The 27,828-nt window shown below is 49.0% G+C and overlaps 5 protein-coding genes across 5 annotated transcripts; 3 read left to right on the top strand and 2 right to left on the bottom strand.

Annotated features, from left to right (window-relative positions):
* Positions 1-56: 56 nt before the first annotated feature.
* CTRU02_205778 (uncharacterized protein) lies at positions 57-6,366 on the bottom strand (the record flags this gene model as incomplete). Its single annotated transcript, XM_070204613.1, has 6 exons — positions 57-356; positions 417-4,828; positions 4,980-5,388; positions 5,450-5,515; positions 5,610-5,931; positions 6,050-6,366. 6 exons carry the CDS (start codon positions 6,364-6,366, stop codon positions 57-59), a joined length of 5,826 nt encoding a protein of 1,941 aa, XP_070061717.1.
* Positions 6,367-6,988: 622 nt separating this feature from the next.
* Positions 6,989-7,897, top strand: CTRU02_205777 (uncharacterized protein; the record flags this gene model as incomplete). The annotated part of the gene is made up of 1 exon (XM_036733851.1): positions 6,989-7,897. The coding sequence occupies one exon, from the start codon at positions 6,989-6,991 to the stop codon at positions 7,895-7,897; it is 909 nt and encodes a 302-aa protein (XP_036574437.1).
* A 647-nt stretch (positions 7,898-8,544) lies between these two features.
* On the top strand, positions 8,545-12,311 carry CTRU02_205776 (uncharacterized protein; the record flags this gene model as incomplete). The annotated part of the gene is made up of 3 exons (XM_036733852.1): positions 8,545-10,258; positions 10,324-10,823; positions 10,884-12,311. 3 exons carry the CDS (start codon positions 8,545-8,547, stop codon positions 12,309-12,311), a joined length of 3,642 nt encoding a protein of 1,213 aa, XP_036574438.1.
* Positions 12,312-13,403: 1,092 nt separating this feature from the next.
* Positions 13,404-15,983, top strand: CTRU02_205775 (uncharacterized protein; the record flags this gene model as incomplete). The annotated part of the gene is made up of 4 exons (XM_036733853.1): positions 13,404-13,610; positions 13,674-14,277; positions 15,293-15,511; positions 15,568-15,983. The coding sequence occupies 4 exons, from the start codon at positions 13,404-13,406 to the stop codon at positions 15,981-15,983; spliced, it is 1,446 nt and encodes a 481-aa protein (XP_036574439.1).
* Positions 15,984-20,544: 4,561 nt separating this feature from the next.
* Positions 20,545-21,456, bottom strand: CTRU02_205774 (reverse transcriptase domain protein; the record flags this gene model as incomplete). Its single annotated transcript, XM_070204612.1, has 2 exons — positions 20,545-21,263; positions 21,318-21,456. The coding sequence occupies 2 exons, from the start codon at positions 21,454-21,456 to the stop codon at positions 20,545-20,547; spliced, it is 858 nt and encodes a 285-aa protein (XP_070061716.1).
* Positions 21,457-27,828: the final 6,372 nt, after the last annotated feature.

Here is a 27,828-nt window from a genome sequence, read left to right as displayed (position 1 = left end):
TGTTAAATAAAGTAACATAGACTTCGACCTATCCTACTACCACTGCCTTCGGTCCTTCAATTGTCATCACTGTCGGCGTTGATCTCGTCATCGTCATCATCATCATCAAAGACACCAAGCTCATCACCTGAATCTATTTCGTCGTCATCTTGGCCAGCTTCGTCCGCCGTTTGTGACTTTTTTTCTTCGTCGTCGGGCTTCCCCTGCTCCTCTTCTACATCGTCCTCGTATTCGGGGCCTAGCTCCTCAAACCTGTGGCCCGGATGCAATATGTCTTTGCTTCGAATGCATTTGTAGCACAAATCGAAGCTACGCGACTCGCAATCAAGGCACTTCCACCTTTTGCCGAGAATTCCCTTGACAACAAGCGTTAGTACTCCTCCACACGATGGGGCTACGTGCATGTGTATACTCACCAGTAGACAGTGGTCGCAGGTGACATTGCCCTTCCAGTCGCCCATCCTCACTTGGTGGTCTTTGTCGTTCCAATCCTCCGTCGTGCCGTCGGTGCGTGTCCGCGACTTCTCCTTGGGAGTCAGCAGGTCGAACACTTCATCTGTCGACCCATAGTACCGCGCTATCTTCAGAGGCGTCCATTGTCGGTCGGCGCCCTCGCCCACGTCCCACAGGTTGGCTCCCCGGTCCAGGAGGGCCTTCAAGCCGGCATGGTTATTGTAGTTGCCCTTGGCGGCCCACATAAGAGGTGTCCAACCGTCGTTGTCCTTGTCGTTGATATCAAACGGAAGTTCTCTGCGGGTTGACTTTTTGTCGGTGCCGTCCTCCTCCTCCTCAGCTTGAGCCGGCGATTCAATCCTTACATTCACGTCAATGCTGTCGTCACTTCTACCCCCTGCTGACTCCGCCTCTATGTCGTCTTGATCTTCATCCGACTTCAGATTGTCCAGGTCGTCCCCTGGACCCTCGACGTGTCGTAGCAGCCGCATCAATGGCGCGGATGACCAGGGATATGCCGCCGCGAAGTGCACCGGCAAGGCTCCAACATTTGTACGTGCCATGATATTGGCTCCTTTCTTGAGCAGTAAGTCCATGATGTCGGCGTCGGGGAACTTCATTGCTACAACATGCAGGGCGGTCCGGCCCATACGATCGGCCACATCGAGATTGGCCCCGACATCGATGAGATATTCCATTACCTCCTGTCCATGCGAAGAGAACACAGCTGCGAGTATAGGATATCCGAAGACGCTGTCGGGGGAGTATTTATTGGGATCTTCTTTTGCCTCCTCGACGAGATATTTGGCAATCTTCAGATGTTCCCCCTGCGAGTTGCCAGTCGCGACCTTGTACAATGGTGTTATCCCGTAGTCGGCAGAGCGAGCCGCATCCACATCGCAGCCCGCGTCGATGACCGCTTTGAAAATGTCCCATCGACCTGAGAAAGCGGCCACGTGGAGTAGGGACCCCTTGGTGGGAGTGTGCTCGTTAACTTTTGCGCCATTCGCCACCAGGAGCTTGAACGCGTCTATGTTAAGGGCGAACACGCATCTCATCAACGGGTTCACTCCGTCCAGGTTTATTGCATTGACATCGGCACCTGCACTGCAGAGCTTCTCTATGTTGCTTTCGGGTGTGTAGTGCTCGATGTTATGCAAAACCGTACTGCCTGCCGCGTCCGCGAGTTTCAAGTCCATACTTGTTGGGCGGAGTTTGAGCAGCATCTCCATCATTTCGGTGCTATGGAGGCTAAACTTCAGCGGGAAGCTTCCATCTTTGGTCTGGTGATTCACATCTGCCCCGGCGTTGAGAAGCAGCTCTACGGTGTGGAGGTTGCCCCTCTGGCACGCAATGCAGAGTGCCGTCATACCGTCTTCGTAGGCGTCCAGGCGCTCGCCATCCAACCTGGCAACCGTCTCGATCTCGAGGTCCGGCTTCGGATCGTGTCCCAATAACAAAGTGATCACCTCTGTCATTCCGTGTTTGGCAGCAAGATACGTTGCTGTGCCCGAGTCGCACAACGCATCGACATCGGCACCGGCGTTCAAGAGGAGTTCTGTTATGCGGGCGCTGTCGTAACCAGCGTGCAGCGGCGTCCAGCCCCATTCGCTTTTCAGATTGACGTCGGCGCCGTGTTCAAGCAGTAGCTCTACAATTTCTGTCAAGCCTTCGTACGCCGCGACGTAGAGAGGCGTCTGCGAAATCTTTTGGCCCAGGCCCGTCGGAACATCGTGTTCGAGCAAGAACTCGACCAACTCTTTGTTTCCCGTGCCTACGGCCCTTGACATCACGTTGTTGCGCCATGACTGCGTTGTATCCAGAACATCGAGGCGAGCTTTGTGCTCGATAAGTAGCTTCAGTATCTCTATAATCTTGTTCGTCGGCATAGGGTACGAGATCACGGAGATCAATAAAGGTTCGGAGTCTTCGGGAGTCTCGTTGGGGTCGGCTCCGTGTTTCAGGAGTAGTCGACACGTCTCGATCTGCCCTCTTGAGGCGGCATACCATAAAGCCGTTTTCCCTTCAAGCTTGACGCTAACATCAACGTTGTGGTTCAGCAGAACTTTTAGGCACTCGTCGTACTCGTTCAAGACAGCATATATCAGAGGTCTGGCGGTCCATGTCTCTTCTATTATATCCCAAGATTCGGGATCGCCGAGACTGGCATCGGCGCCGGCTTCAAGTAGAGCCTTGGCTGCCTGCGGATTTCCGCCGAACAGCGCCATCTGTAGAGGCGTGGTTCCCTCAAACTCTTCCTCTTCTTCTCCCATACTGTCTCTGGCATTTATATCAGCACCAGTGGCGAGCAGTGACTGTATGACATCTACTCTTCCATAGTAAGCTGCCAGGTGAAGAGCCGTCTTGCCATTGTTCACAGTTGCATTGAGGTCGCACTTGGCCTCAATCAGCAGCCTGGCCATTTCCGAATGGCATCCCTCAATCGCCATGTGCACTAATGCCGTCTCGAAGCTATCTTCGAATGGGGGCATGGGGACGTTTGAGGAAAGCAGTAGCTTCGCGGTTTTCGTGAGGCCCAGCCATGCAACCCGTCGAAACAAACCTGGCGGCCAGTCGAAATCTTTTGCCTTGGCCGCCACGCCAATTAAACGATTAAGAATAGCCTCGTCACCAGTAGCGGCAGCCGCTAGGAGAGCCTCGCTCAGGACGCCGTGAGTTGGAGTGATCGCTTCCAGCAACAGTTGAACGACATGGTTGTGGGCGCCGTGAGCTGCCTCTACGAGGGCCAGACCCGCATCGGCCAAAAAGAGGTCGACGCTGGTGGGTGAGGAGGGCCGTTCGGCTTCGACCTGATGAGCAACGAGGTCTTTCAGCCCCGTCATGCAGATGATGGGTAGGGCTGAGATGTAGCCCCTGTGTATCCGCGTCATGGGGTTGGATAAGACATAGACGGCCTGCTGCCACAAGTTTCGGGCTTTGGAGTCCTCAAAGAGTTTGAGAGCTTGTGCTTTGGGGCGATGGGATGCAGCCAGTTCGTAGTGCTTAGTCCAGTATTTGGCAGCGTAGGAAACCAGATTGTAGCGTGGTCGCGATACTGGGGCCTCGTCAAGGAACGCGTTCTTCTCGATCAGGTCTTCCAGCTTGCTCCGGACCTCTGGGAGAACAAGATACTTTAGACATATCGAGGCCATTTCTGCATGAGCAGTCGCAGCGTCGTCATGTACAAAAGCCGCCTCGGCGAATCCATGATCTAGATCAATTTCGTACCCTTCATAGCAGAGAAGCCCCGCAAACTCCCGTAAATCATTGTGGAGCTTATCGTAGTCGATGTCGTCAAGGTCGTCGGTTTCTGGTTCATTGGCAGCAATGTGTAGGGCTTCTCCAACCTCCCACAGGGTCGGCTTTTCAAAGGCAAACTTGACCCAGAAAAGTAATTTGTGAGCTTTCGCGGCTCGGGTGCCAAAAGAATCCAAGGTAGCAGCCATGAGAGCCCCTGTCGTCAAAGGCGTCAACCTGTCTAAAGTCTTGCGGATAGAAGTACGGGTGTTGTTGGTCAGAGTGCTGTCCGCGAGCCACCGGATAAAAAAGCAGGCCAACCGACGTTCCTGGCTACTAGTTCCGCTGACCAACTCCTGGATGCGGTCTTTGAAATTCACGAACACGGGCTTGACGGCCATAAGCCGCTGGGTCACTTCGTTGAGAACCTTCTCGGCTGCTTTCGTGGCTGCGGCTTCTTCTTTGGGGCTCTTCACTAGATCGTCCATATCAATGGTGGGCCAAGAAGCAAGTTGCGATTCGAGGCGCTCATCACGCCCTTTTGAGGTGGTCACCACGAACCTAACCCGCCGCTCGGAGAGTCCGGCCGTTGCATTGAGGTATTCAAGCAACTTATACCGTGTCTCGTCGCATTCGTCGAGACAGCAAATGAAGAAGACGGCTTTGTTGAGGTGTACCGCGCGGTGGTAAGACCAAAAGAGCTGAAAAAGGTCTTGAGTTGTGCAAGCGTTCTGTGACGCCAACAAAGCCCAGCAAAATGAATATCTGAAACCCTCAATATACCGCCCTACTATCTGGGAGTTCAGAGATGCGAAAAGGCCCTGAAGTGTGTTGAATCTGGCGTCTCGGCGTGAGAAGCTGTGGTAAAAGAGGCTCTGTTTGTTGTCCGTACCCTTCATGTCGTCAAAGAATTGGGGCGACAGCACCTTCGCATAACGGTCAGGACAGCGAATATGCAGTATCCCGAGACCGGGAAGATCCTGCCATTTCTTGTACTCGCCATGATCCGTGATCCACTCGCATGCATCCGTGTCGTCCGGCTCCCAGGTGAAGTCCTCGAAGTCCCAGGGAACCAGCGGGGATGCTTGGGAAAGAAGGATCTTATGTAGGGGCGTATCGGGGGCGTTGGGTTCAAGAGCTGTTTTCCTTCTTGTAAGCAGGGTTGTTTCCCCGCGCATATCAAATCCTTTTCCACCAGAGTATGCTGCAGCCCTGTGGCATATTTCGGCTGTCGTCTTGCAGTTGAATCTACAAGACTAGATTATGAAATGTAAGGGACGCAAACTTACTGTACGGGTATTCGCCGATTTGAGGACCCAAGGTCGCAGCCAATTGCTCTTCACCATGTGGAAGCCCATCATCCTCTCCAAGGACCAATCTGAGATGCGGAGTTGACCATCCGAGGCAAAGCTCAAAGGGAACATCAGCACCACAAGAGGACGGCCAGAACGGAGTAGGCAGACCACGGCCGGTGTGGGGGTGTGGGGGTTTAACCGTGAAGGTGTAAATGTTGATCAATGTGGCACGGAGAAAGGCCTTCGTGTCGAGGAACTCGGCATTGATACGCAAAGTAGCGGAGGCAAGGTTGACTATTGTCTCAGTTGCTCGTATTCTGTATGAGTCTGGAAGGTAAAGCAGTTGCGCAAAGGAGTTCTCCAACTCTAAACGCGGGGCACGGTGTGGACAGGCGAGAAAGAGCTTCATCAGTTAGCCGGACGTTCATGTGAGAGAGATGAGATCTCTTTGAATGCTAACCTACCAGCATCGAGTTATAGTACAGGATATCCTTGTACTTTACAGGATTCAGAGACGCTAGGACCAGGGCCTTTTCTGTAATTAGCTACTGACTTCGAGGCGAACCCAACACAAAGAGATATGAAATTTGAACAGGGCAGGTGTCGGGTCAAAGTAAGCTGTACCTTTTTAACGATGATTCCACCGACATCGTGGGAGACGAACACAATCGGCCGTGGGTTTTCATTCGGGGGGGTATCTTCCCGTTTCTCCAAAACTGCGTCGAGAAGCTTTTGTGCCTCGCGTTCGATCCCACCACGGCGGAGCACGTCGGGGACAGTCTCATTATAGTGATCAATATCGTAGTGATAATGCATTACGCGGCTGGGATTTATGAGATCCGATACCCAAGAAGCGCTGCTTTTTGTGCCGTCCAAAGGACTCCAGTTGCCGCTCTTCAAGTCAGTCGTCCAGGAGGTATAACAAATACCGTGGACGGTAATGACGCTATTAGCCCCGTTAGTCAAAATGTCCCTTAAAGCAAATTTGGGGAGTGTTTGATGAGAGAGTTCAAAGGACTAAAAATATCGAGAAAAACAACCCGGAATGAACCTTCTTGACTTACTCGGCTTTATAGATACCCTCTGCGTTGCCCTCCGGTAAGAGCCCATATTCGGGCTCTCTTTGCACAGGCTGAGACTCAGATGCGGCATCCATACTGTCGGCGTGATCGGAATAAGTCTTCCCAAGCTCCACATCGGGGTTGTTCTTTATCTCAGTCTCGAGCTCGTCGCACTCAGCCATCAATGTGTCTCGTTCTTCTGTTGGCTTTGAATGATTGTCATCATCCGGCTCATTATTGTCCGAACCGAGTGGTTGCTGGCCCTCGTCGGAATTATGGATATCAGTAGGTGCGTCCACGCTGTCCTTGATGGCAGACATGGTGGTCATTGTTGTGTCCGATGGCCTCTGACCTTCATGGACTTGGCAGAGGGGTGTTATGGGAGATTTGACGTTCCAATTGCTTGCCCCAAAGATCGAGGTGTCTGGCAGCCATGATAAGAGGTGGTGATCAGACGAGCGAAGGGTGTTGGCCTCATCCACCAACGGAGCGCCTCGCACCTGATTCACTGGGTGCTGGGTTAAAGAAAAGGAGCCGCGCGCCAGTTTGCTAGAGAACGAGAAATGGGAGCCAAGCAAATCAATGTAACTCATGTCCGGTTAGTGCATTGGTTCCTCCGCTGTGCTGACTGCATGCGTGTCTCCCACATGGGCCCTCAAGACGGGGTTCCCCTCGCTCCAAAGTACCGATACATGAAGGTACGTAGGATTTCTTCAATCTGAGCTGACCATAAGAGCGGAAGCTGTCAACCTCGGGTTCATGATATTAGATCCCGAACAAGGCATCACATACTGGTCGTTGACTTGGACATACGCCAATAAGCACTTCAAGTAACCTTCTGCTTGGAGTTCGTCCTCACGCGAGTTGCCGAAGCATTGTTGGACCCATTTTCGCACTCATCTACACACTTTCTACACACATTTTCCTACCTTTGCAACAGCAATGGCTGATTTCGCGGCCGTCAAGGACGAGAGCGAGCTCGAAATGCTCGAGACAGGAGACGACGTGCTGAGCTTTGATGTGGAGCTCGCCGCCGGCGACAGAGAGTCGAGCTTCCATACCAAGAACGACCGGGAGGACCCCTTCCAGCGAAGCAACGTCGTCCAGCGAAAGGGAGCCGTCGATGTCAAATGCACTTGCGTCGATATCATTCACGGTAGCTGGGGCGAAGACGATGATGACGCGCGCGCGACTCTGCTAGTTCTGCTCTTCCGCTTCGACCCGCGCCGGCGCGCGCGGCGCGTGGCACTGGCCAACATTGAGTTTGTCTTCTTCGACTCCCAAGGCCGGCACCGCAAGAACCCAGAGGTCGCTTTCATGTCGTTCGACGACAGCTTCAGCCTGGTGCCCACGCAGCGGACAGAATCAATGACGCGGGGCGCCGAAGGCACCGTCGGCGGCGGCCTCCTCGGTGCGGAGCTCTCGGGGACGGTCAAATGGGAACACCGCGTCGAGGAGGAGACTACGGACGCTGCGCACGTCGTTGGATCCATCGACCGGCTGGGTGCGCCCGCCGGCCCGTCCAACGCGGCGACCTGGACGCTCAGGGAGAACGCAACGACCAAGAAGGGCGTACCCGCGGCGATGCGTGTTGGCATTGTGCTCAAGCGGTCCACCGACGACGACTTCTTCTGCACCGTCAAGCTGGAGACCGAGGTTGACCTGAAGACGCGCGTCGAGCAGCTCTTTGGGGGCCGCGACTCGGACGACCCGATCCTGTTTCGCACGCAGCTGCCTCCCACCAACAAATTAATGAAATACAATGTTGATAATCTTGGGGATTTCGACCTGTCTCTGGTCGAAGATGTGACGGTTACCACGGTGAAGAGCGGAGTTGTCAAGGAGCAGTAAGACGGGCGCATCGGACGACAGAGGTGGAAGATGAGTATCCTTGTCTGCCGTATGGCAACCCATTTGTGGAGATATATAAAGCGTTATTTGCAGTTCATAAGATGTACGAAATTCAGTCCCGTTTCAGACACCAGGCTGCGAGGGGTACAGAATCCTCACGAGTTGCCCATTGACTCTGTTGCTTTTAAGACCAGGATATAGCTGGCAGCAAGAAATGTACCTGTTCGTACCTGCACTCGTCCCGACAAGGGCCATCTGAAGTGGTGTTGTGCTTTACCCTGGACGCCAAACCGCGCTATCGATGTTCGGATGCGGCACGACGTGTAAGGCTGCGACAAAGTTCCCATTGACAATCGGACCGGAGAGGAAGGGCAACTAACTTGAACTTGGGGGCGGAGAGGGTCGGCCGCATCGGGTATGGCCCTCAAGAGGTCGATTTACCACCTTGTGCAGCCTTGCCAGTTGATGCGGCAATACTTCCAAGATTAATCTTTTCCTTTGCCTGGCGGATTCTCTCTCACTCTTCTCGTTGCATTCTCAATTTGTGCTTCAATGAGTTGGGTCTCCCCATACGTTTCTCCCGCCATCGAACCGCCACTCGACACAGCATTTACTCTCAACGACCTGGCCGTAGGGGCTCATCAACCATGGACGGGTTCGATCGCCTGCCTAATGATGATAGCGACAGTGATGAAAACCTCGACATCCGGGATGATGCCTCCGATAATGAAGACAATGAGACGCATCCCAATGAAGAGAGTATACGCAAGTTCATGACAGACATGGAAAACGCCCCCCAAAGAATGCTTGAGCGGCTCGAGAACAACCCTCAACAGATTTTTGACATCTACCTCCTCGACTCGCCGGTGGAATTAGGCATTAAGACGGTGCTACATCATATAGTCGACAAGTTCCCCAAAAGAAACGCCAACAACACTCTCAGGCGCGCCATGCTGTTGGCAGCCCAGATTATCACGGCGCGGTACCCGCACCTCCTCAAGATGCCCGCGGAAAACGGCATCACGCCGCTGTACAGCGCCCTCTCGGCCTCTGAGAACTTACTGGCACTCTCCATGATATTGAGCTGCAAAAAGGCCAAAGAGGGCACGGGAGACGACGACAGGGCAAGTGGCAGCGACGAGGCGTCCGACCTGCTCACTGAGGCCCTCGCCGTGAGGTGTGTCAGCGGCAACCGGGATGAAACCGTGCTGCACCTGGCAATGCGCAACCGCGCAATGTTCGTCGCGAAGAAGGCGAACAATAAGTTGCCCATGAAGGCCCTAAAGATAGTGGCAGAGCAGGCGGGCGAAACTGCCGTGGTCGCCCAGGACGCGTCCGGGCTCACGCCTCTACACTATGCTGTCGACTATAGATGGAGCTCCGAGGCGCAGCACAACGTCGTGAGCCGGCTGCTGCGCGCCGGGGACTCCGAGGCCCTCATCAAGCAGGGCAGGGCCGTCCTCGACCTCTTCACCAATGAGGACCCCCGCGTCAAGAAGAACGCCGGCGCCAAAAAGGATCCCGGAACCAAAGAGAGCCCCCAAGCTAAAGGTGTCGGTCTGTCGGTTTACGAGTACCACTTATGGACGCGAGCGGAATTTCAGGAGCCGTCTACGCAAGCCAAAAAGTCGAGCGAACCGGACTCTTCAGCTCCCGGGGCAAAGGGGCAGGCGTCGGTAGGGAAGCGGCCCGGAGCGGAAGGTTCCAAGGATGCACCCCGCAATGTGATGGATGGCAACAGGGAGCGAGAAAAAGAGCCCGCCGGCCATCATCGAGATCGAGGGCAGAACGTGAACCGGGATGCGGAGCGAGAAGACAGAGGGCAAGAACCGGGCCGAGAATATATACGCACAGCCCCCGCTGACCAGAGAAAGGAAGCCCCCGGCGGCAAAGAAGGATCCGGGGGTAAGGAGGGCCCAGGAGGCAAGGAAGGGCCCGGCGGACCAAAGGACCGGGAAGCACCAGGTGCCAAAGAGGGTATGAGGCGTGGTCGGGAGATGCTACCGCCGATCCGCACGGGGGCGGTCCGAGACGGCAGTGAAAAACCAAATAGGCTCCACCCGGGCGGCCCCGACACGCCCGTGACGCAAAGGCTGAATCGGGCACCGACGGCCGGCCCTCCCGTCGCGGAGAAGCCGGCGGTGGGGAAGCCGATGGCCGTAAAGGAGGAGGAGAAGGACAAAAAGAAGGAGAAGGAGAAGGAAAATGGGAGTGAGATGGTCCAAGAGCAGACTCCCGAGCAACGCAAGAAGATCAGAGACGAGTGGTCCGACAAGATACAGCTGATGCTAAAGACCCGGTGCCTGAGAACCCGGTCCCACGAGAATTCTACACGATTCTTGTACGGCGATAATCCGAATGGTAGGTCCACCAACGCAGTGGATAGCACGTACGCTGCTAGAGGCGTTGCTAAACAACTTTCTTAGATATCCAAACTTGGTTTGACTACCAGGGAGTTGCGAAGGAGGTCGAAACAGACGTCTTTGAGGCAACGTTCAAAGACGTCGTTTTCGACACGGTACTCAAATACGTCGCCTTTCCCCCTATCCGCGTTCTTAACTGGGACAAGGGGGATAAACTCCTCCCCCGTGCCGGCCGAAGCGGTCGGACCGACATGCTCTTCTTCTTCGACTGGCTGAAGAAGAAGAAGAATGTGAAGCGCATCTTAAAGGTCATAGTAGATGACTCGTCTGAGGTGCCTCACTCGGATGAGGCCATCGAGAAAGCACTCCAAGGATTCGGCGTTGAGTCGCTTGAATGGTCGAAGCCGGATCTGGACCCCGAGACGATCTACAATGCGTGCCCAGAGCTGACCGACATCGTGCTTCGTTGGAGCGGGAACAACGCAGTTCTCCGTGCATGGGGCGAGCCGGAAGGCCTCCGGCGATTACCAAGCTTACGGAATGTCCTGGTTATAATAGACCCGGTAAGTGATCAACTCATCAAAAGACACCGAAGGCCCCCACTGACTGGTTCCCAACGGAAGACTCGGACACTCGAGCACCCAGAGCGTACCATGTCCAACATCACTAAATTCAAAGAACGCCTAAAAGAGGGATGTCCGCAATACGTCCAGAAATACCTTGAATCAAAGAAAGACACTAAACCCAAGATGAACGTTCCGAACATGGGCCCCCCGCCGCTGCAAGGCCAAGCTGGTTCTTCACCTCCTCAGAAACCCATCGTCCGCGCCGTCGAGTGTATTTCCTTGTTGGATGGCCCACGGCGTTCCAACGCGTTGCTCGGCGCATCGGTTCCCAGCGTCGACCGCCCCAGCATCTCAACGCCACCGCACCGCTGGCTGGAAGCAACCGACAGCTTCGCCGACCGCATCAGAACCATCTGGAACGACATCCTCGACGAAACGTCTCCGAAGAAGCAGCATTCTCGGAAGACCGCCTCGGGCGGCGGCGCGCCGTTGGCCAACACCTCAGCGAGCCTCTCCAAGCCGACCAGCGGCCTGGTGCCGGAGGAGGTCATTGTCGCGCTCATCGACGACGGGGTCGACACAATGGCGGACCAACTGCAAGGGCGGATCCTCCCGGGGCGCACTTTTGGCTTCGAGGGCGACCGCAACATGCCGTGGTATGCGTCCGAGACGGGCCACGGGACGGTTATGGCCAGCATGATCGCGCGAGTGTGCCCAATGTCCAAGATCTATCCTATTCGTCTCAACACGGGGGCGAAGTTGACGGCCGGGGCGGGGGCTATGATCGACGTGGAGTCGGCGGCGCGGGCGATCCGCGCCGCAGTCGACCGCGGGGCCACCATCATCTCCATGTCGTGGACGGTGACGAAGCCTCCGGAAGACCTGCGCAAGATCTTGGTGGGCGCGCTGCAGTACGCGATCGACAAGAAAGTGCTCCTCTTCTGCTCGAGCCGCGACGCGGGCGACGGCACCGACATCATGTACTATCCGGCGGCGTGGAACCAGAACTCCGTGATCAAGATCGGCGCGGCGCAGCCGTCGGGCCTGCCATACAAGTGGGTGGGCTCGCTCCAGAACGTCGACTTCATCCTGCCCGGGGTCGAAGTAGTACAGCGGCATTCGTTCCGCAGCTCCGCCGACGTCAAGAAACTGCCGGTGGAGACGGGGTCATCGGTGGCGACGGCGCTGGGCGCGGGGCTGGCGGCGCTCATCCTCTACTGCGCACGCATCAACCAGATGTACGGGTCCGGCGTGCGGTTCGGCCCCGCCGATATCCTTGAGCTGCGCAATGCCAGGACCATGGTGAAGGCAATCCAGCGCTTTGGCATGAGCAACTTGGACACGGACAGCACCAAGAACAAGTTCGTCGAGATCTGGAGGAAGCTCGACGACAAGACGGCCAAGATTAGCAGGGCCAGCTCCAGAGAAAAGCGGGAAATAGTGGCTCAGTTAGCTCGAGATTTGCACACGCCGTTGGCCAGTTGAAAGGGGTTCGAAATAAACCCTGTCGTAGTATATCTAAATAATAAGGAAACGAATATATGAGTAGATGAATAGACGAGTAATAGTGAATAGATGACTGGATGAGATGAGATGGGTTTAACCTCATCAAGTATGCATTTGGCAGCCATGAACTAAGTGAGACGCAAGAATGGGGCCTTAGGAGATGTGCTGCTTTCAACCTTGGTCTCCCACATCGACCGAGTCTGCTCGAAATTACCAAAAGCACGTCTGTCATCCTGGCCCTCGCCTGCCTCGATCACCCCCTCTACTATCAACATGCTTCCATGAGAATGATCTCAGAAAAGAGCTGCATTGGCATCCCGCTGGTCTGTTTGGCACTTCTGTCCATTTTTATTTCGTTAGTCGCCCCTTCTTGTATCCTCCCCGTCGTCCCCGACATCATAAAGGCGGAAATAGACGGAAACAATTCCTTTGATGGCGACGTCATCTTGTTATTAAACATGGTTCTTACTGACAATTCGTCATGCAGAATTTGACCGCTGCTCTCTGTTGACATCTTGTACAAAGCTTGCTTTACCTTCTTGCTCGCGATTGCTTACATTATTAGGCACAAGATATTCCTTTTACCTCTAATTCTCATCTTTATCATCATTTCAGTAACACAAGAGAAACACGAACATCTTGAAATTTCACACGCCCCCAACTGATTGTCTACAGCCTCCGCAATTATTACCTTTACTGGTAGAAGTTTAAAGCAGAGATGACTCATGTGCCTGATGCGAAAGAATCTTGGACCAGGTTTACTGCTCTGCGATTATACTCTGTATCCAGCCGAGAAACATGTTGCCGGTCCAGGATGGCTACGTGGCTGGTGCGATCGGTATTCTAAGACAGTAATTAAACATGTCGTCTCCGGGGACACCAGACCTCTGTTTACTTTGGCATTTCTTTTTCTTGCTCACGCAATACATAAATTAACCGATGGTCCATCTTCGTAAACAATCCAAATGGCAGGCTGGAGGCCAAGGCAGTCTCTAATTACGTGTTTAGCGTTTACTCGTATACTCTCCCTTGGCCGCTACTTGACTTTCTAAGAGGCTAAACGGACACGCCATGACCAATTTAAATGATAATTCAGTCGTTCTCCTCCGGCAGTCGCGGCTTCTCCTTGGGAAGCCTGTAGTCGAAGACTTAGAGAGATGGTGCTCCCGACACAAAAGAAGGCGAGAGGGTATCATTCCACGGCTGGCGGTCGTCTATTTCGATACTGGAGCCGATGCCAGAGAATATCTTCACATCAAGGCCGAAGTGGCCGCCAAGGTATGTATTTCTGCTCTGCAATAGTTAATCCCACCAACTCACAGGTATCTCAACGGGTTCTAGGCCGGCGTAGACTATACCACACACAAGCTCTTGCCGGACGCCTCAATAGAAGAGGTGATTAATAGGATTGCCACGTTGAATGAAGACGGTTGCACGCATGGAATTCTTGTCCAACGGCCTATACCAAAACAACTATGCGAAGAGACGGTAATGAAAGCAATTGTGCAAGAGAAGCACGTTGAGGAGTACAGGCAAGGCAAACGCAGCAACATTGCAGTTGATGGGCTAAGGCGATTACTGGCTGCATACCGCAAAGAATGGATGCTTAAACTCGACATTGTTCTCCTAGGAGGAACCAACATTATTACATCAGAGTTCAAAGCGGAAATGAAGCGTCGCTTTCGCTGGGTCAATTTTAGCACAGCACTGGAGGGGAGATGTTTTGGAAGTGAACGCGAAACGGTTATCATTACGGAAATGAATAATGGCGGGTGTATTAAGCCAAGGATGGTTGGTCCGATGGTGAAGTTGGTAATTGACCTGGGCTTTGATGTCAACACCGGTATGGGAGATCTAGACCCTGCGGTGCAAAGGATGGAACACATACTCATAGTGCCTACCCCCGGAGGTGCTTTGCCTATTTTATTATGGCTTATGATGGAGCGTACGATCAAAAGTTCATCACAAGTATGTCAGGGGAAACACCTACGCAGCATGACAAGAGTCTTCGGATGTAATATTTTGTAGCAATACATTGATTTAACATAGACTGAAACAAATTAAGCCACAAATGCTCTTGAAATGTCCGAGACAAGAACTAGCTTTATAACCAATAACTTTCTAAGATTAGTAAATATCTTGATAGAATTCCTAGCTTAAGTATTGTAGTAGTGTAAGATTAATTATCATCTTATTACCTAGTGTAAGACTAATCACCTTACCCTAACCCTTATTCTATTTGTATAACATACTAGTAAACTGATTAACAACCTACAGTTTGTCTTATAGCCTTAGCTTCTCTTAGTAGAACCTACCGTCTGTTACGGCTAGCTAACTGACAGTGGGTTTGTGTTAACAGTAAGCCAGGGATTGAGAGTAGTAACAGTCGTTCCGTGGTCCTGGTCGAATAGATCGTAGATCTTCAAAGGTCTTGGTGATCAGTCAAGGCCTCAACAAGAGTCGTAGAGTAGTCGTCACTTAGGTATAGCTGAAAGTACCGGTTAGGGTAATCACAAAGTTGATTGCTGAAGAACTAGGAAAGGTAGGACTCGAGAGGACTCGAGTCCCAACTATATACAAGTCTGGTTCCATGCTGAACACTTCCTGATCCTGGGGGACCGACACCCAGGACGTCGGTCCATCGCCATGGACCGCCCTTGGCACCGTCGGTCCTGTCCCAGGACCGCTTATCGTCCGTCGGTCCTGCTTATCGTCACGTGACCTGTATCCTAGTTCTTCCGTTCCGTGGGGGTTGTTACGACGTAACGGCTGACGGCCGTCCCTATAACCGCTGGGCCCCTGCGGGGTCGTCGTCAGTGGTCTGTTAACTGTCGGGTCGTAACATCAGCTCCCCTCTTAAAGGTCTTGTCCTCGAGACCTGAGTATAAGTAGGTCGTTGGTCCCAGGTTGGGGATCCACAAATTTGCTTCCTTTTTTTCATGATGCTGACACCATGTCAGGTCGCGTTCGAAAGACAAAGTCGCACTTGACTGTGATAAAAGATCGTGAGAGAGCTGCGCTTATTGAATACGTGGAGTCCCGATCGATTGCTAGCGACATGCCTTGCACTCGTTGTTTCCGTGCAAAGGTCCCGTGTCGTTTTGGCGAGAAGTCTACACGCTGTAGGACTTGCATCGAGGCGAAGAAACCTTGTGACGGCGTCCTCGTGGCGTCTACTCGTAAGTCGTGTTTTTGTGTTTTCGCTGTTCTGGGGGTTGCTAATGTTTGCTTCTAGTTCAGAAGTTGAACTCTCAGCAAAAGGAGTGGGATGAGAAAGAAGAGAAAGCGGGTGAGGAGCTATTCGCGCTTCATCAAGAGTTTGCTCGTTTGCAAGTTCAAATGGCGGATGCTGCGGGTCGTCTGAAACGGATTCGGACGGTCCGTAAGATAGTTCGGGAGCGGCAGACCGAAGTTTTTGAGCGTGGTATGCAGGAGGTTGACAGGGAGGATGGCGTCCTGGCGGACGACGAAGTCCTACCTGCCTTAGATGCTCACGAGAGGTTCGTCGTTAGTAACCTCCAGGCAGTAGGTCTCGGGAATGATCCTCCTTGGTCCCTTTTTGGTTTTGGTGACGAGTTTATGGGTTTGGGTCCTCTGGTGGATGGCGCGGGTGCGGGGAGTGTTAGAGGTTCCTCGGCTACTCAGGGCTAGGTATTCCTAGGCGAAGAAACGTTTTGTTGCCCTGGGGTTTCTTAGTTGGTCGAAACTTAGGTTGAGGGTTTCTGACGCGAGGGTTGTGTATTAGTCTTTGCATGACTTTGGCGTGCTGTCGTGTTTCCCATTGCGTCCAGTATTCTTGAAGTTCCTCTTGTGCGTGCTCCAAGTTTGATGCGGGTTCCCATGTGTTTTCTTCGTGTCCGTAGTTTTTCCACTTGATTAGGTATTATATTTCTGTGTCATCGTGCTGATCGATGTGATCGAGGATCCTTTCGACCTCGTAGTCCTGTTCCGGGTCGACTTCGATGTAGTCCATAGTTCGTGATCCTTTTGGTGCTAGCTCGAGAAGTGAAATATGAAAAACTAGATGACACTTCATAGTGTCTGGTAGTGCGAGTTTGAAGTTGACGTTAGATACCTTCTTCGTGATTTCGAAGGGTCCAAGTTTCTTAAAGTCCAACTTATCGCTTGGTCGTTTTGTTTTGATGTTCCGGCGGAGAAGGTATGCGCTATCCCCCTCCTTCAGAGTTGGTCCCTCAACTCTTGTCTTGTCAGCGTATTTGCGCATGCGTTCGCGCACAAATTCAAGGTCTCTAGGAAGATCTCGTTGGATTTCCTTGAGTTTGTTAATATCTGCCACAGCTTTCAAAGCTGTTAGGCCTTGTCGGGGTTGTCCATAGGCTGTCGGGTTGAATCCGTAGTTCAAGTAGAATGGTGATTCTTTTATACTTTCTCCTACTGCGCTGTTATAAGCGAACTAGGCCATAGGTAGCAGTTGGACCCAGTTGTTTTGCTAATAGTTGACGTAGCAGCGTAGGTAGGTTTCCATGATCTGATTGATTCGTTCTGTCTAGCCATCGGTTTGCGGATGGAAAGCGGTGGACATCTTGTAGTCAGATCCTAGCTGCGAGATCAGGGATCTCCAAAACTTGGAAGTGAACAGCTTGTCTCTGTCGGATACGATTTCCTTCGGCATTCCGTGTTGGCTTACGATCACCTGCAGAAACTTGTAGGCGAGGTCTTCTGCAGTGCTTGACTCCATGTACGGAATGAAGTATGAGTACTTTGTGAGTCTGTCGACGATGACGAGGACACTATCGTAGTGGACGTTGGTCATCGGTTCTCGGGACTTAGGTAACTTAGTAACGAAGTCCAGCGAGATGGATTCCCATGCGGTTTGCGGCACTGGGAGCGGCTGTATCTTTCCATAAGGCTGATGTCGGCTGGGTTTGCTTTTTGCGCAAACCTCACAGTCCTTAATCGCTAAAGATACTTCTTGTCGTATAACCGTTTTGTCGTAGTGTTGACGGATGCGTTTCCACGTTTTGGTTACGCCTTGGTGACCATGTGCGGGTGCGGAGTGTATCTCCCTAATGGCTTCAGGAGACATCCTTCCAGGCGTGCTGGTACTGTCTCTTCTGGCCATCATTAAGAGTCTGGCTGCTGGCACAAGGTCTCCGTTTTTGTCTGTTTTGAGGATAACTCGGGTTTCCTCAGGTACCTAGACCTCGTGGTCCGGTCGTCGGCTAAGGGCGTCGGCCCTGCCGTTCTCCTTGCCCTTCCGGTAGATGATTCTGAAATTAAATTCTGACAAGAATTCGGACCATCGAATTTGTCGTTTATTGAGATCTTTCGATGTGGTGAAGTGTGCAAGGTTCTTGTGGTCGGTGTATACTTTGACCTCGTACTTGGTTCCTAAGAGTTGCGGTCTCCATTCTTTGAATGCCTCGATAATTGCCATAAGTTCCTTGTCGTGTATCTAGTAGTTGAGTTCTGGGCCGTGTAACTTGCGTAAGAAGAAGGCGCAAGGGTATAGTCGTCCTTCGTCGTCTCGTTGGCCTAGTTATCCTCCTATAGCGTAGTCTAAGGAGTCGGTCTCGACTTCGAATGGTTTCTCGGGGTTTAGTATAACAAGTATTGGTTCCGATGTGACTTGTTGTTTAATCTCGTTGAAGGCTTGTTCTTGTTCTTCTTCCCATTGCCAGGGAACATCTTTCTTCGAGAGTCTCGTGAGAGGGTCGTTTTTGTCTGAGTACCCTTCTAGGAACCGTCGGTAGTAGTTCACATATCCAATAAAGGATTGTACGTCCTTAACGTTCTATAGTATAGGCCAGTCTCGTACTGCTGCGATTTTGTCTTTAGACATTTTGAGGATTCCTGGGGCTATCGTAAAACCTAGGAATTCGACTTCTTTGGCGTGAAACTTGCTCTTCTCGGGTTCCACTAGGAGTTTGGCGTCTTGCAGTTTCCGCAGTACTTGGTGTACGTGTTTTTTGTAGTCTTCCAGAGTCTTGGAGAAGATTAGGATGTCGTCGAGGTAAACTACGACGAACACATCTAGAAATTCTCGTAAGACGTGGTTGATCATCGTCTGGAATGTCGCGGGTGCGTTGGTAAGTCCGAAGGGCATCACAAGGTACTCGTAATGTCCTCGGCGTGTTCGAAACGCTGTCTTCCATTCTTCACCTGATTTCATCCGGATCAGGTTATAGGCTCCTTTTAGGTCGAGTGCTGTAAACCACTGTGCTCCGTGCAACAGGTCTCGTAGTTCGGAGATGAGCGGTAGTGGGTAGCAGTTCTTGATCGTAATGTCGTTGAGTTTCCGGTAGTCGACGCAGAGTCGTAGTTTGCCGTTCTTTTTTAGTACGAACAGGATTGGGTATCCCGCTGGTGATGTAGAGGGTCTGATGTATCCCTTCTGTAGATTTTCTTTGAGGTAAGCGTCGAGTGCTTCCATTTCTTTCTGGTTAAGTCCGTAGATTGCTTCTAGCTTTGGCTCCTTCCCTTCCTTTAAGGGGTATCTCGTGGTCGTAGTTGCTGTGTTCCGGGAGTCCGGTCTCGAGTTCTTCGGCGAATAGCTTCTAGTATTGCCGGTATTCTTCTAGGATAGACAGAAGTCGGTCTTCCTTGCCGATGTCTATTGCTAATAACGTCCTGGCGTTTGCATCCTTTATCCGTAGGTATGCTAGAAATCTCTTCGCTTCAGGAGTCTTGAGAGGTTCGTTTAAGGCACCGTTCCGTAGTTGCTTCTCAGTGACTGAATCCTGGTCCCAATGGAGTTGGCCTGTTCTCCAATCTATCCGTGGGTTACTGTCGTATAACCATGGTCTTCCAAGGATGACATCGTACTTGTCTCCTATCTCCGTAATATCGAAGTTCAGTCGCTCATTCCGGCCATGGATCTGCAAAGGGAGTTACGCTGTCTCCATAGCAATGCGTCCTCCGCCGTACTGGACTTGTTCTCCTTCAACGGTACTAAGTTCGTAGCAGTCTTCGGCTGCTTTTCTTTTCCAGGTTATCTTTCTTTCATTCACCGTTCTTAGTGATATAAAGTTTCCTTAGGCTCCGCTGTCGATCATGGCGGTAGCTGTTCTTCCGTTGAGCTGTATTTAGACTTGTACATGCTCGTGTCGTTGTGTCGTAGGCGTCGTTGCGCTACATAGGGACCTTGTCTAGACTGCCTGTCGTTGTCCCTTGTCTTCGGTAGGCGAGTCTAGTTTTTTAACTGCTCGTCCGTTCCTTGTTCGTCGTTTTCTTACTGTTTCTTCCATGCTTCGTCTTTCTTGATATAGTGGACTCGGCGCTGGTCTTGGTAGCAGTGATACCACTGTATTTCTTCGTCAGAGTCCTCTCCAGAGCTAGTATCGTTGACTGAAGCGACTTCAAAGGCGACTTCCAGTTGGGCATGTTGGCGGGCAACATCGCGAGGTGTTTCCGAGTCGTTAGGGGTGTTCTTAGTCGTTTCTAATTCGACCTATTCTTCCAGTTCTTAGTTGATTTAGCGGATCCGTGCGGGATCTCCTTGTGCATGTTGTCGTCGTTCGATGTGTGCGTCCAGCGCACCGAGTTGTCGTTGCCATATAGGGTTTTGTAAGTCCTGTTGAATCCGCTGCAGGTTGGCTTGTCGTCCTGCGTAGAGGAGGTTCAGTCTTCGCTGATTGTCTTGTTCTAATTCCTCGTTGTCGTTCATACTGTCGAGCTGTTCGATTGTCTTGCGCTCGATTTTGCTGTTGCTTCTATATCCCACAGCGAGGGTCCGTTTAGGTGCGTTGGTAGTATCGTAACCAGATCGTTCTTAAGGTTTCTAGGGGTACCATCCTGCGTGTTCCTTACTGCTAGAGTGGATATGGCAGTTGTCATCGAAGCAGGTGGTCCAGTTGAGTTGTTCATGAGGGATCGTCTTCGTAGCGATACTCGCTTATCGTTTCTCTGGTACCGGTTGGAAGCGTTCCTTCTTAGGTGACCTGCATTCGTATGCTAGGTGTCCAATCTTCTGGCAGTTATAGCACTGTCTATCTTTCTTCCAACTGTCGTTCTTTTTATCGTTTCTCTGTATAGCACTAAGGTCCATTAGTCCACTGTAGTAACCATAGGCAGTACTTTGTCGGGGGTTGTTCCAGTTGTTGCGGGGTCTATTGTCGTTTCGCTGGTTGTTGAACTGGTGCTGAGGCTGCCACTGGTACTTGCGTCCTGAGTTGGGGTTTTGTCGTTTTTCGCCTCTTTCCTTTCGTCGTTCGAAAAGCCGGTTGTCGATTTTGATAGCGAGTTCGGCGTACTAGAGAAAGTCGTCAGGTCGATCAATCTTGATAATCTCGTCCTTGACTTCGTCTTTTAGTCCTTGATAGAACATGAAGATCTTGGTTTCCTCGGTAAGGTCGAGTTGAACGCTAAGTTGTCGGAAATTGGCGGAGTAGTCTTTAGCGGACTTAGTCTGCTTAAGTTGTGCCAGATCTCGTTCGGCTTGTCGCTTTTCGTCGGGGTCTTGGAAGAGTGACCTGAGCGCATCCTCGAATCCTTTAAAATTGGCGTAGATGTCGCGGGTCTCGGTGGTGCACTCGTCGAGGGTCTCGCATTTGAGGTATTCTTCCTGGATTGGTTTAAACCACTTGAGGGCCTTTCCTCGGAGGTAGGTGGCTGCGTGTACTACTTTTTCGGTTTCGTTAGTGAAATCTCCATGGTGAAAGTTCTGGTAGTTTTTGACCTGAATCAGGAATCCTTTAAGGGTCCCGGGGGTTCCGTCGTAGGTGACAGGCGCACTGAGCTTGAGCTTTTGTCGTCCTCCGTGGACGGGCGTGGTGACGATGTTGGCGGCGGCCCGGAGGGTGGTGATTTCCCCCTGGAGTTCCTGGATCTTCCGGAGGTTGGCGTCCCCCTTGATGTCTTCTTCCAGCTTCTTGTAGGCCTGTCCAGCGTGCTGGAGTTGCTCGTTGAGGTTTTCCATTGCTTGTCGGTTTTCGTTGACGATTTTCTGCATGTCTTTTGTCTCGGCTTCTTGTTTCTGGATTATGCGTCGGAGCTTATCGTAGCTTTCCTTAGTGAAAGAGCCATCTCCATCGGAGTCGTACTTGAGGTCCGGCATGTCGAAGTCCTCAGTGTTGGCGGGCTCCTGCGCGAGGCTCTGAGGCTGGTTGCGCGAAGAGGATGAGGATCCTGGAGTGGGTGATTTGGCAGAAGCGCGAGAAGACATCTTGTCTATACTGTTTAGTAGTTCTCAAAAGGTGACTTACTGAACAGGAGCAATCAAAGTGTTACGGCCAGCTAACTGACAGTGGGTTTGTGTTAACAGTAAGCCAGGGATTGAGAGTAGTAACAGTCGTTCCGTGGTCCTGGTCGAATAGATCGTAGATCTTCAAAGGTCTTGGTGATCAGTCAAGGCCTCAACAAGAGTCGTAGAGTAGTCGTCACTTAGGTATAGCTAAAAGTACCGGTTAGGGTAATCACAAAGTTGATTGCTAAAGAACTAGGAAAGGTAGGACTCGAGAGGACTCGAGTCCCAACTATATACAAGTCTGGTTCCATGCTAAACACTTCCTGATCCTGGGGGACCGACACCCAGGACGTCGGTCCATCGCCATGGACCGCCCTTGGCACCGTCGGTCCTGTCCCAGGACCGCTTATCGTCCGTCGGTCCTGCTTATCGTCACGTGACCTGTATCCTAGTTCTTCCGTTCCGTGGGGGTTGTTACGACGTAACGGCTGACGGCCGTCCCTATAACCGCTGGGCCCCTGCGGGGTCGTCGTCAGTGGTCTGTTAACTGTCGGGTCGTAACACCGTCACCTAAGGTGGCGGTAATAATTAGGTCTTTTCTTTCTATTTATAACAAGTCTATAGTAATATATAGTAAAGACTAGAAGCTCCCTTGCAAGCAAAACCTTTTAACTATTTAATAATTTAGAGGCTATACATATAATTATCCTTCTGCTTAATAGTATTTACTATAGAAACCTAATAGTAAAGGGCTTTTAATAGCCCCTGGGTCCTGGAACAGGCAGTTCCAGCGTTGAAAATAATCTTAATATCGTTATCTAATATTATGCTGCTCTCACAAGTTTGTGTGATCAATAAGAGAAGACACTTACAAATGCCAAACTCATATGGGAAACGTAACTTGCCAGGGCTGTAGGACCTCATGTAATGCTATCCAAACGCGTTGGAGGGTCTGGCCAGGGTCCATCTTATATTGCTGGTGGTCAGATTGCCCTGTGGACAGGAAATTCAATTGGCTACACTTAACCCTGGTCCGCTTTCGTCTTTTGAAGATTCCGTGGGATTTAGGAAGAATATCTGGCACGTGAGAGGCTCACGGCAGCTCAATCAAATTGACGGAGTGTTTGAAGCTGGTGGTCGACTCATAAGTGTGCATGCGCAATACTAACAAAACAATAGCCCATCTGACGGCTGCTTTCGAGGTATTTTCTATGATCACCTCAATCCGCAATTGATTGAAGACGAGGACAGACGGTCTGTCAGCCGGTTTCTCGAAGCATACGCCACGAGGAGCGACAGCACTGAAAGTTTTGGAAGTTGGTAATGGTGTCATTGCGAATCTGAAGTTACATATTCAAGTGAGCATTTGAAAGCCGACTCGAGGGCATGGTAGCCAAAAGCAGCTGGAAAGTTGGTCGTTGCTCGGACATGCATCGTGTGAGTGCCAGCCAGTGGGAGCTCGGCTCTTTGTACGGGGCAACTTACCCCCGTTGAACAATGTCCCTCAACTACGCAACTCAGCTCAATTAGGCAAATTATTCTATCTGGGCAAGTAATCTCAACGTCCATAGCTAAAATTTCCAAGGGCCGAACTTTGAACAAGCTTCGAACTAGTTCGAAGTATGATGAGCTCGTAATGGAACGTTCAAGAGTCGCTGCACCAGTAGGAAATCTCATCACTACGACGGATACAGGCGCCGATAACTACCGCCAATGCCTACCGGCCGTGCAAGGTTTCCCCAAACACAAATAAATTTCATGCTAATTTTCGACAAATCAGTTTACAAACATAAGCGCTACCGGAGAAAATAATGGCTTCCACTTTATCCTCGACATACCTAGGTTTCTCAAATGACAACCTCAAGGTACGTCTGAAACGCAACAGAGAGGGGTTCAAAGGAAGTACGCGGCTAAATCTGTTGCGATAGTTGGAATACGGAGTCGTGTAGCACTTCCAGCCACACGCCCGCCAGGCTGAGAGGCCCAAGCCTCCCAGACCCACGTGACAGGCCAAGGGGGAATATCCCCACCTTCTAGTCAACAACACTACTTTTAACTATCATAAACTATCGATTAGAACTAATTTACTATTATTTATTATTAACAAACGGAATTCTGTTTCACCCTTTATAAAACCTATACTAATTAGTAGTAAACCTTATAGTTGCTATTAATTTAGTTAACTTTATAATTACTACTCTGCTACGGATAAACCGTAGATTAGCAAGGTTAATACTAAAAGAGACGACTTCTTAAACTAGATACCTAAGCCTAGGTAAAAGTAGGGATTTCATACTAACGAGAGAAGAAGCGAGAGTAACTAGGATCTACGGAAACTAATAGAAGAAAGCTTCTTTTCTTTGAATCTACTAGCAATCCGATTATTCGAGTAACCTAAGGACTGCTATGCTTACCTTAAGCAGGATAAGGTTAATCGTAGCTAATTATCGCTAGTAAAAGCGTTCTATCACGCGTTTTTAATTACTAGAAGAAGAAACCTACCGAATCGACGGTCTTTTAACCTCTTTACGTTATAAAAGCAAAGATTTATAAATCCTATAAAGGATAACAACTTCCCTAACTATAACTATCCCCTACGCGCGGTGCTAATTACGAAGCGCTTACTAGTTTCTTAATAAATCCCTAGACGAGGTGCTAACTACGAAACGCTTGCTATAAGAGACCTCCCTACTAGAAGAAGAATATGCCAAAAGGCAAGCGGAGACTACTAGCAGTAATCCGCCTATATAGCTATACGTATACGCCTCCGAGGCTATAGCTTAAGAGAAACGTACGTAGTTATAAGCGTTATAAAGCTAACTATCTACTAGATTCTAAACTTCCTAATAGTAAGGAGCAAAGCCTAAAGTAAGAAAAAAAGATTTACGAAAGAATCTATAATAGAACTTTCTCCTTACTAATTCGAGACCTATATATACCTTTATACCCTTCGAGAATATTAGCAAGAATAGCGCTGACGGAAATAAACGACGAACCGACGAAAATCCTTGATTTTACGATTCTTTCCCTTTAGAATCGTAATATCCTGAATTGTCTTTTAACTCCTACTTCTAAGCCTATATCTTATACTAATCGTAGCTAACGCTATTAAGGATTAGAATTTAAGATTCTAAATAAAAGTAATCCTTTTATACTATTAGAATAAAGCGAAATTTACGAGAAGGATCGCCTGTAAGCAGCGTTACTACTAAAAGCTAATTAATAGTCCTTATCTTATAAAGAATTAAAAGTATAATCGATCTAGCAGTATAAGGCAACTAAGTAATCGACCTTATAAACGCTAGCCTATAGTAACTAGGTTCCTATATAGGTTTCCTACTTAAGACTTATAAGAAGAGGAATCTTATAAGCCTCGAGCTATAGAACAAAGTTTCTCCCGATTTTGCCGACTAGTTAGAAGAAGACTTCTAGAACATACCTCCCCTAATCTTACGATTCTTTAAAGACTATTTAATCGGTAATAGCGTCTACGTTGAAATAGATAGTAAGAAAATCTCGAAAAACATAGCATTAGCTTTTAAAAAGGAAGAATTCTACTACTAGTTACCTTAAGAACTTAAATAAGGCGTTAAGAGATATCGCAACCTAAAGGCTTTAATAAAAGACCCCGAATTCTACGAAGAGATTACGAGACCGGCAATAGTAGCTAATAGCATAGGAGGAAGAGTCGAACCAACCTTATAGCTACCTCCTCTATAAGAATAATAATAATAGTAACTACCGTACCGACTGCTATATCCTACGGTCTCTCCGTTAATAAACTTCTAACTATATAAGTTAACAAACCGTATTGGAAAGTAATTAATAGAATTTACAAAACTATACCCCGACGATATAAAATATAGCAGCGATATATACGATATATTCGAAAAGAAGATACTAGTATTCGTAGATTACTATAGAATGCTAGGAATTTATACCTCTTAATATAACAAGGCACTTCCCCTAATACTAAAAGGAATAGCTAAAACCTACTTCTACGCCTTGATTAAAGTAATTAACCTATAGCCTAACTTCGAGACTATAATTAACTAATTAAAATCATACTTCGAGACTAAGGAAAGGCAATAAGCATACGTTACGTAATAGAATATAACTACTCTTCCCTAAATCATTTACAATAACCTTAGAAAGACTAAATCGGAGTATTTTGATATACTATATAATAAATTAAGTAAGATTTAGCCTGGTTTGCTATAACAGGATTATAACGACCGATCCTTCTATACCTAACTTTTATACGCTTGTAGAGATATTCCAAAGTATGTAATAGCGTTATTTATACCGGCTAAGACGTACGAGGGACTTTATAGCTAATTAATCTCGTCAATCAAGACAGCTACCCGTCTTAACTAATAACAATTTAATATAATAGCTAACCTACTAGAGTAGTACTAGACCGATAGAACTTTTAACGGTCGAGGGCGTTATTTACGATATAGTCGTTTATTACGAAGTCAATTATTACAAGGAAGAAGCCGTAACAAACCCTTATTACTACTAACGCCTAAAAAGTACTACGTATATAGAAAACCTAACTACTAGTTAACTAAATATACTATAGAAGAGAGACGAAAAGCGTACGAGAAGTTTAAAACTACTTAATATGCCTAGGATACGTTACTTCTAGTATATAGCTAATTTCTCGTCTAATATAAGGGTTTCGATAAGTTAGACTTATAACCTACCGCCGAAGACCCTTAGTAATACTACTACGTAACTAAACAAACTAGTAAAAGTAACGAAGAGGAAGAGACTAGTAGCGATAGTTAATTCTAAGTTACCGCCTATTTTACTATAATAGTAATTAATAGTAATAAGATCGCTACGATCCTAGCAGACTAGTTAACCCGCTATGCTATTACGAAAGAAGACCTCTTCCGTAACTAACTAAAACCGAAAAAGCTACCTTCGCAATTTATACTCGAGGGACGCTACTCTACCTAGAACTTTTAAAGGATTATACCCGACTTATTACGGCTAGCTATCTAATAATAGGGTTTTGCTAACAGAAGGTATAGTAAGAGACTAATACTAGTTTGTAAGGGTCGTTCTAGTAGATCGTAAGGTTAAAGTAAGGTAATCAGTCTTATACTATAGTAACGAGGTTCTTAGTATTTATAATACTAAGAAGTAAGCTGAAAGTTATTCAAGGATAAATTACAAGTTAATTACTAAAAAACTATCTAGAAGGCTTAAGTAGATGCTTAAGTCTTAGTCTATATATAAGTCCCGTTTCCTAATGTCTTAGAGAGTCTATAAAGTCGCTTATCGACTTTATCGACTTTCTTCTGATTAGTCTTTTATAAGAGTCTATAGAGTCGCTTATCGACTCTGTCGACTCTGTCCTGATTAGTTAATTATTACGTAACTTATAACATAGTTCTTCCTTGCCGAGAGGTTTACCCTTGTTCCCGTAATCCTACGTATATATATCCTGTCGTAGCTACCTAACCTAGTAGGTTTGTTAAGTATATCTAATAGGTTGTAATATTAGGTCTCCCCTCGATAGTCTTATCCTTAAGGCTAACATAAGTAGGTCGTAGCTTCCTAGGTTAGGGAGTCGTCAATCATACTTCCTTGTTTATTTATAATACTAATATTATGTTAGGTCGCGTTCAAAAATCTAAATCAAAGAACCTTATAGCTTATAAGGAACTTAGCTAGCTTGTCGATTTGTTTAGGTTTATTATGCCTATCCCTTGTTCCGGTTGCGCGGCTGCCGGTGTCGACTACGTCGTTTCCGAAGTTAATTCTTCTCGTTATTCGCATTATGTTGCTAATAAGCATTCTTACGATATTCACGGTCCTTCTACGGCTTCCCTTATTTAGGTTTAGTAATAGAAAATAAAAATTGATAATAAGCTTAAGAAAGCTAAAGAAGAGTAGTTAGCTTTTATAGCGAAGATTCGTCGTTTACGAAGGCGTCGCAAGGATATTAATCGTAAGGCGACTGATCTTATTCGATCTAGTTTGCAGCGTATAGAGGAGGTTAAGAATAAGTATTATTCCGAGGTTCTTAGTTTGCAAAGTACTAGCTCGGAAACTATAGGTATACTTTATTCCTTAGGTATTATTAGCGTCGTAGATTAGTCTAGCGTCGGTTTAGACGACTAGGGTCTAGAGACGTCCTTTAGTATTAGTATTGTTAGAGTTCTTCCTAAGCGTGTTCTAGGTTCTTAGCTAGTTCCTACGAATCGTCTTCGTATCTATAGTTTTTCTACTTAATAAAGTATTTTATTATTTCGTTATTCTTCTAGTAGTCTAGAATACGTTTTACTTCGTATTTAGTATTATCTATTTCTATAATAATATAGTCTTTAGTATATA

Source organism: Colletotrichum truncatum (genome assembly GCF_014235925.2).
Source record: "Colletotrichum truncatum strain CMES1059 chromosome Unknown Contig_0003, whole genome shotgun sequence".
In the NCBI taxonomy this organism is placed as follows: Eukaryota; Fungi; Ascomycota; class Sordariomycetes; order Glomerellales; family Glomerellaceae; genus Colletotrichum; species Colletotrichum truncatum.
The sequence above is the reverse complement of the archived record's forward strand: the minus strand, read 5'-3'. Positions and strand labels throughout refer to the sequence as shown.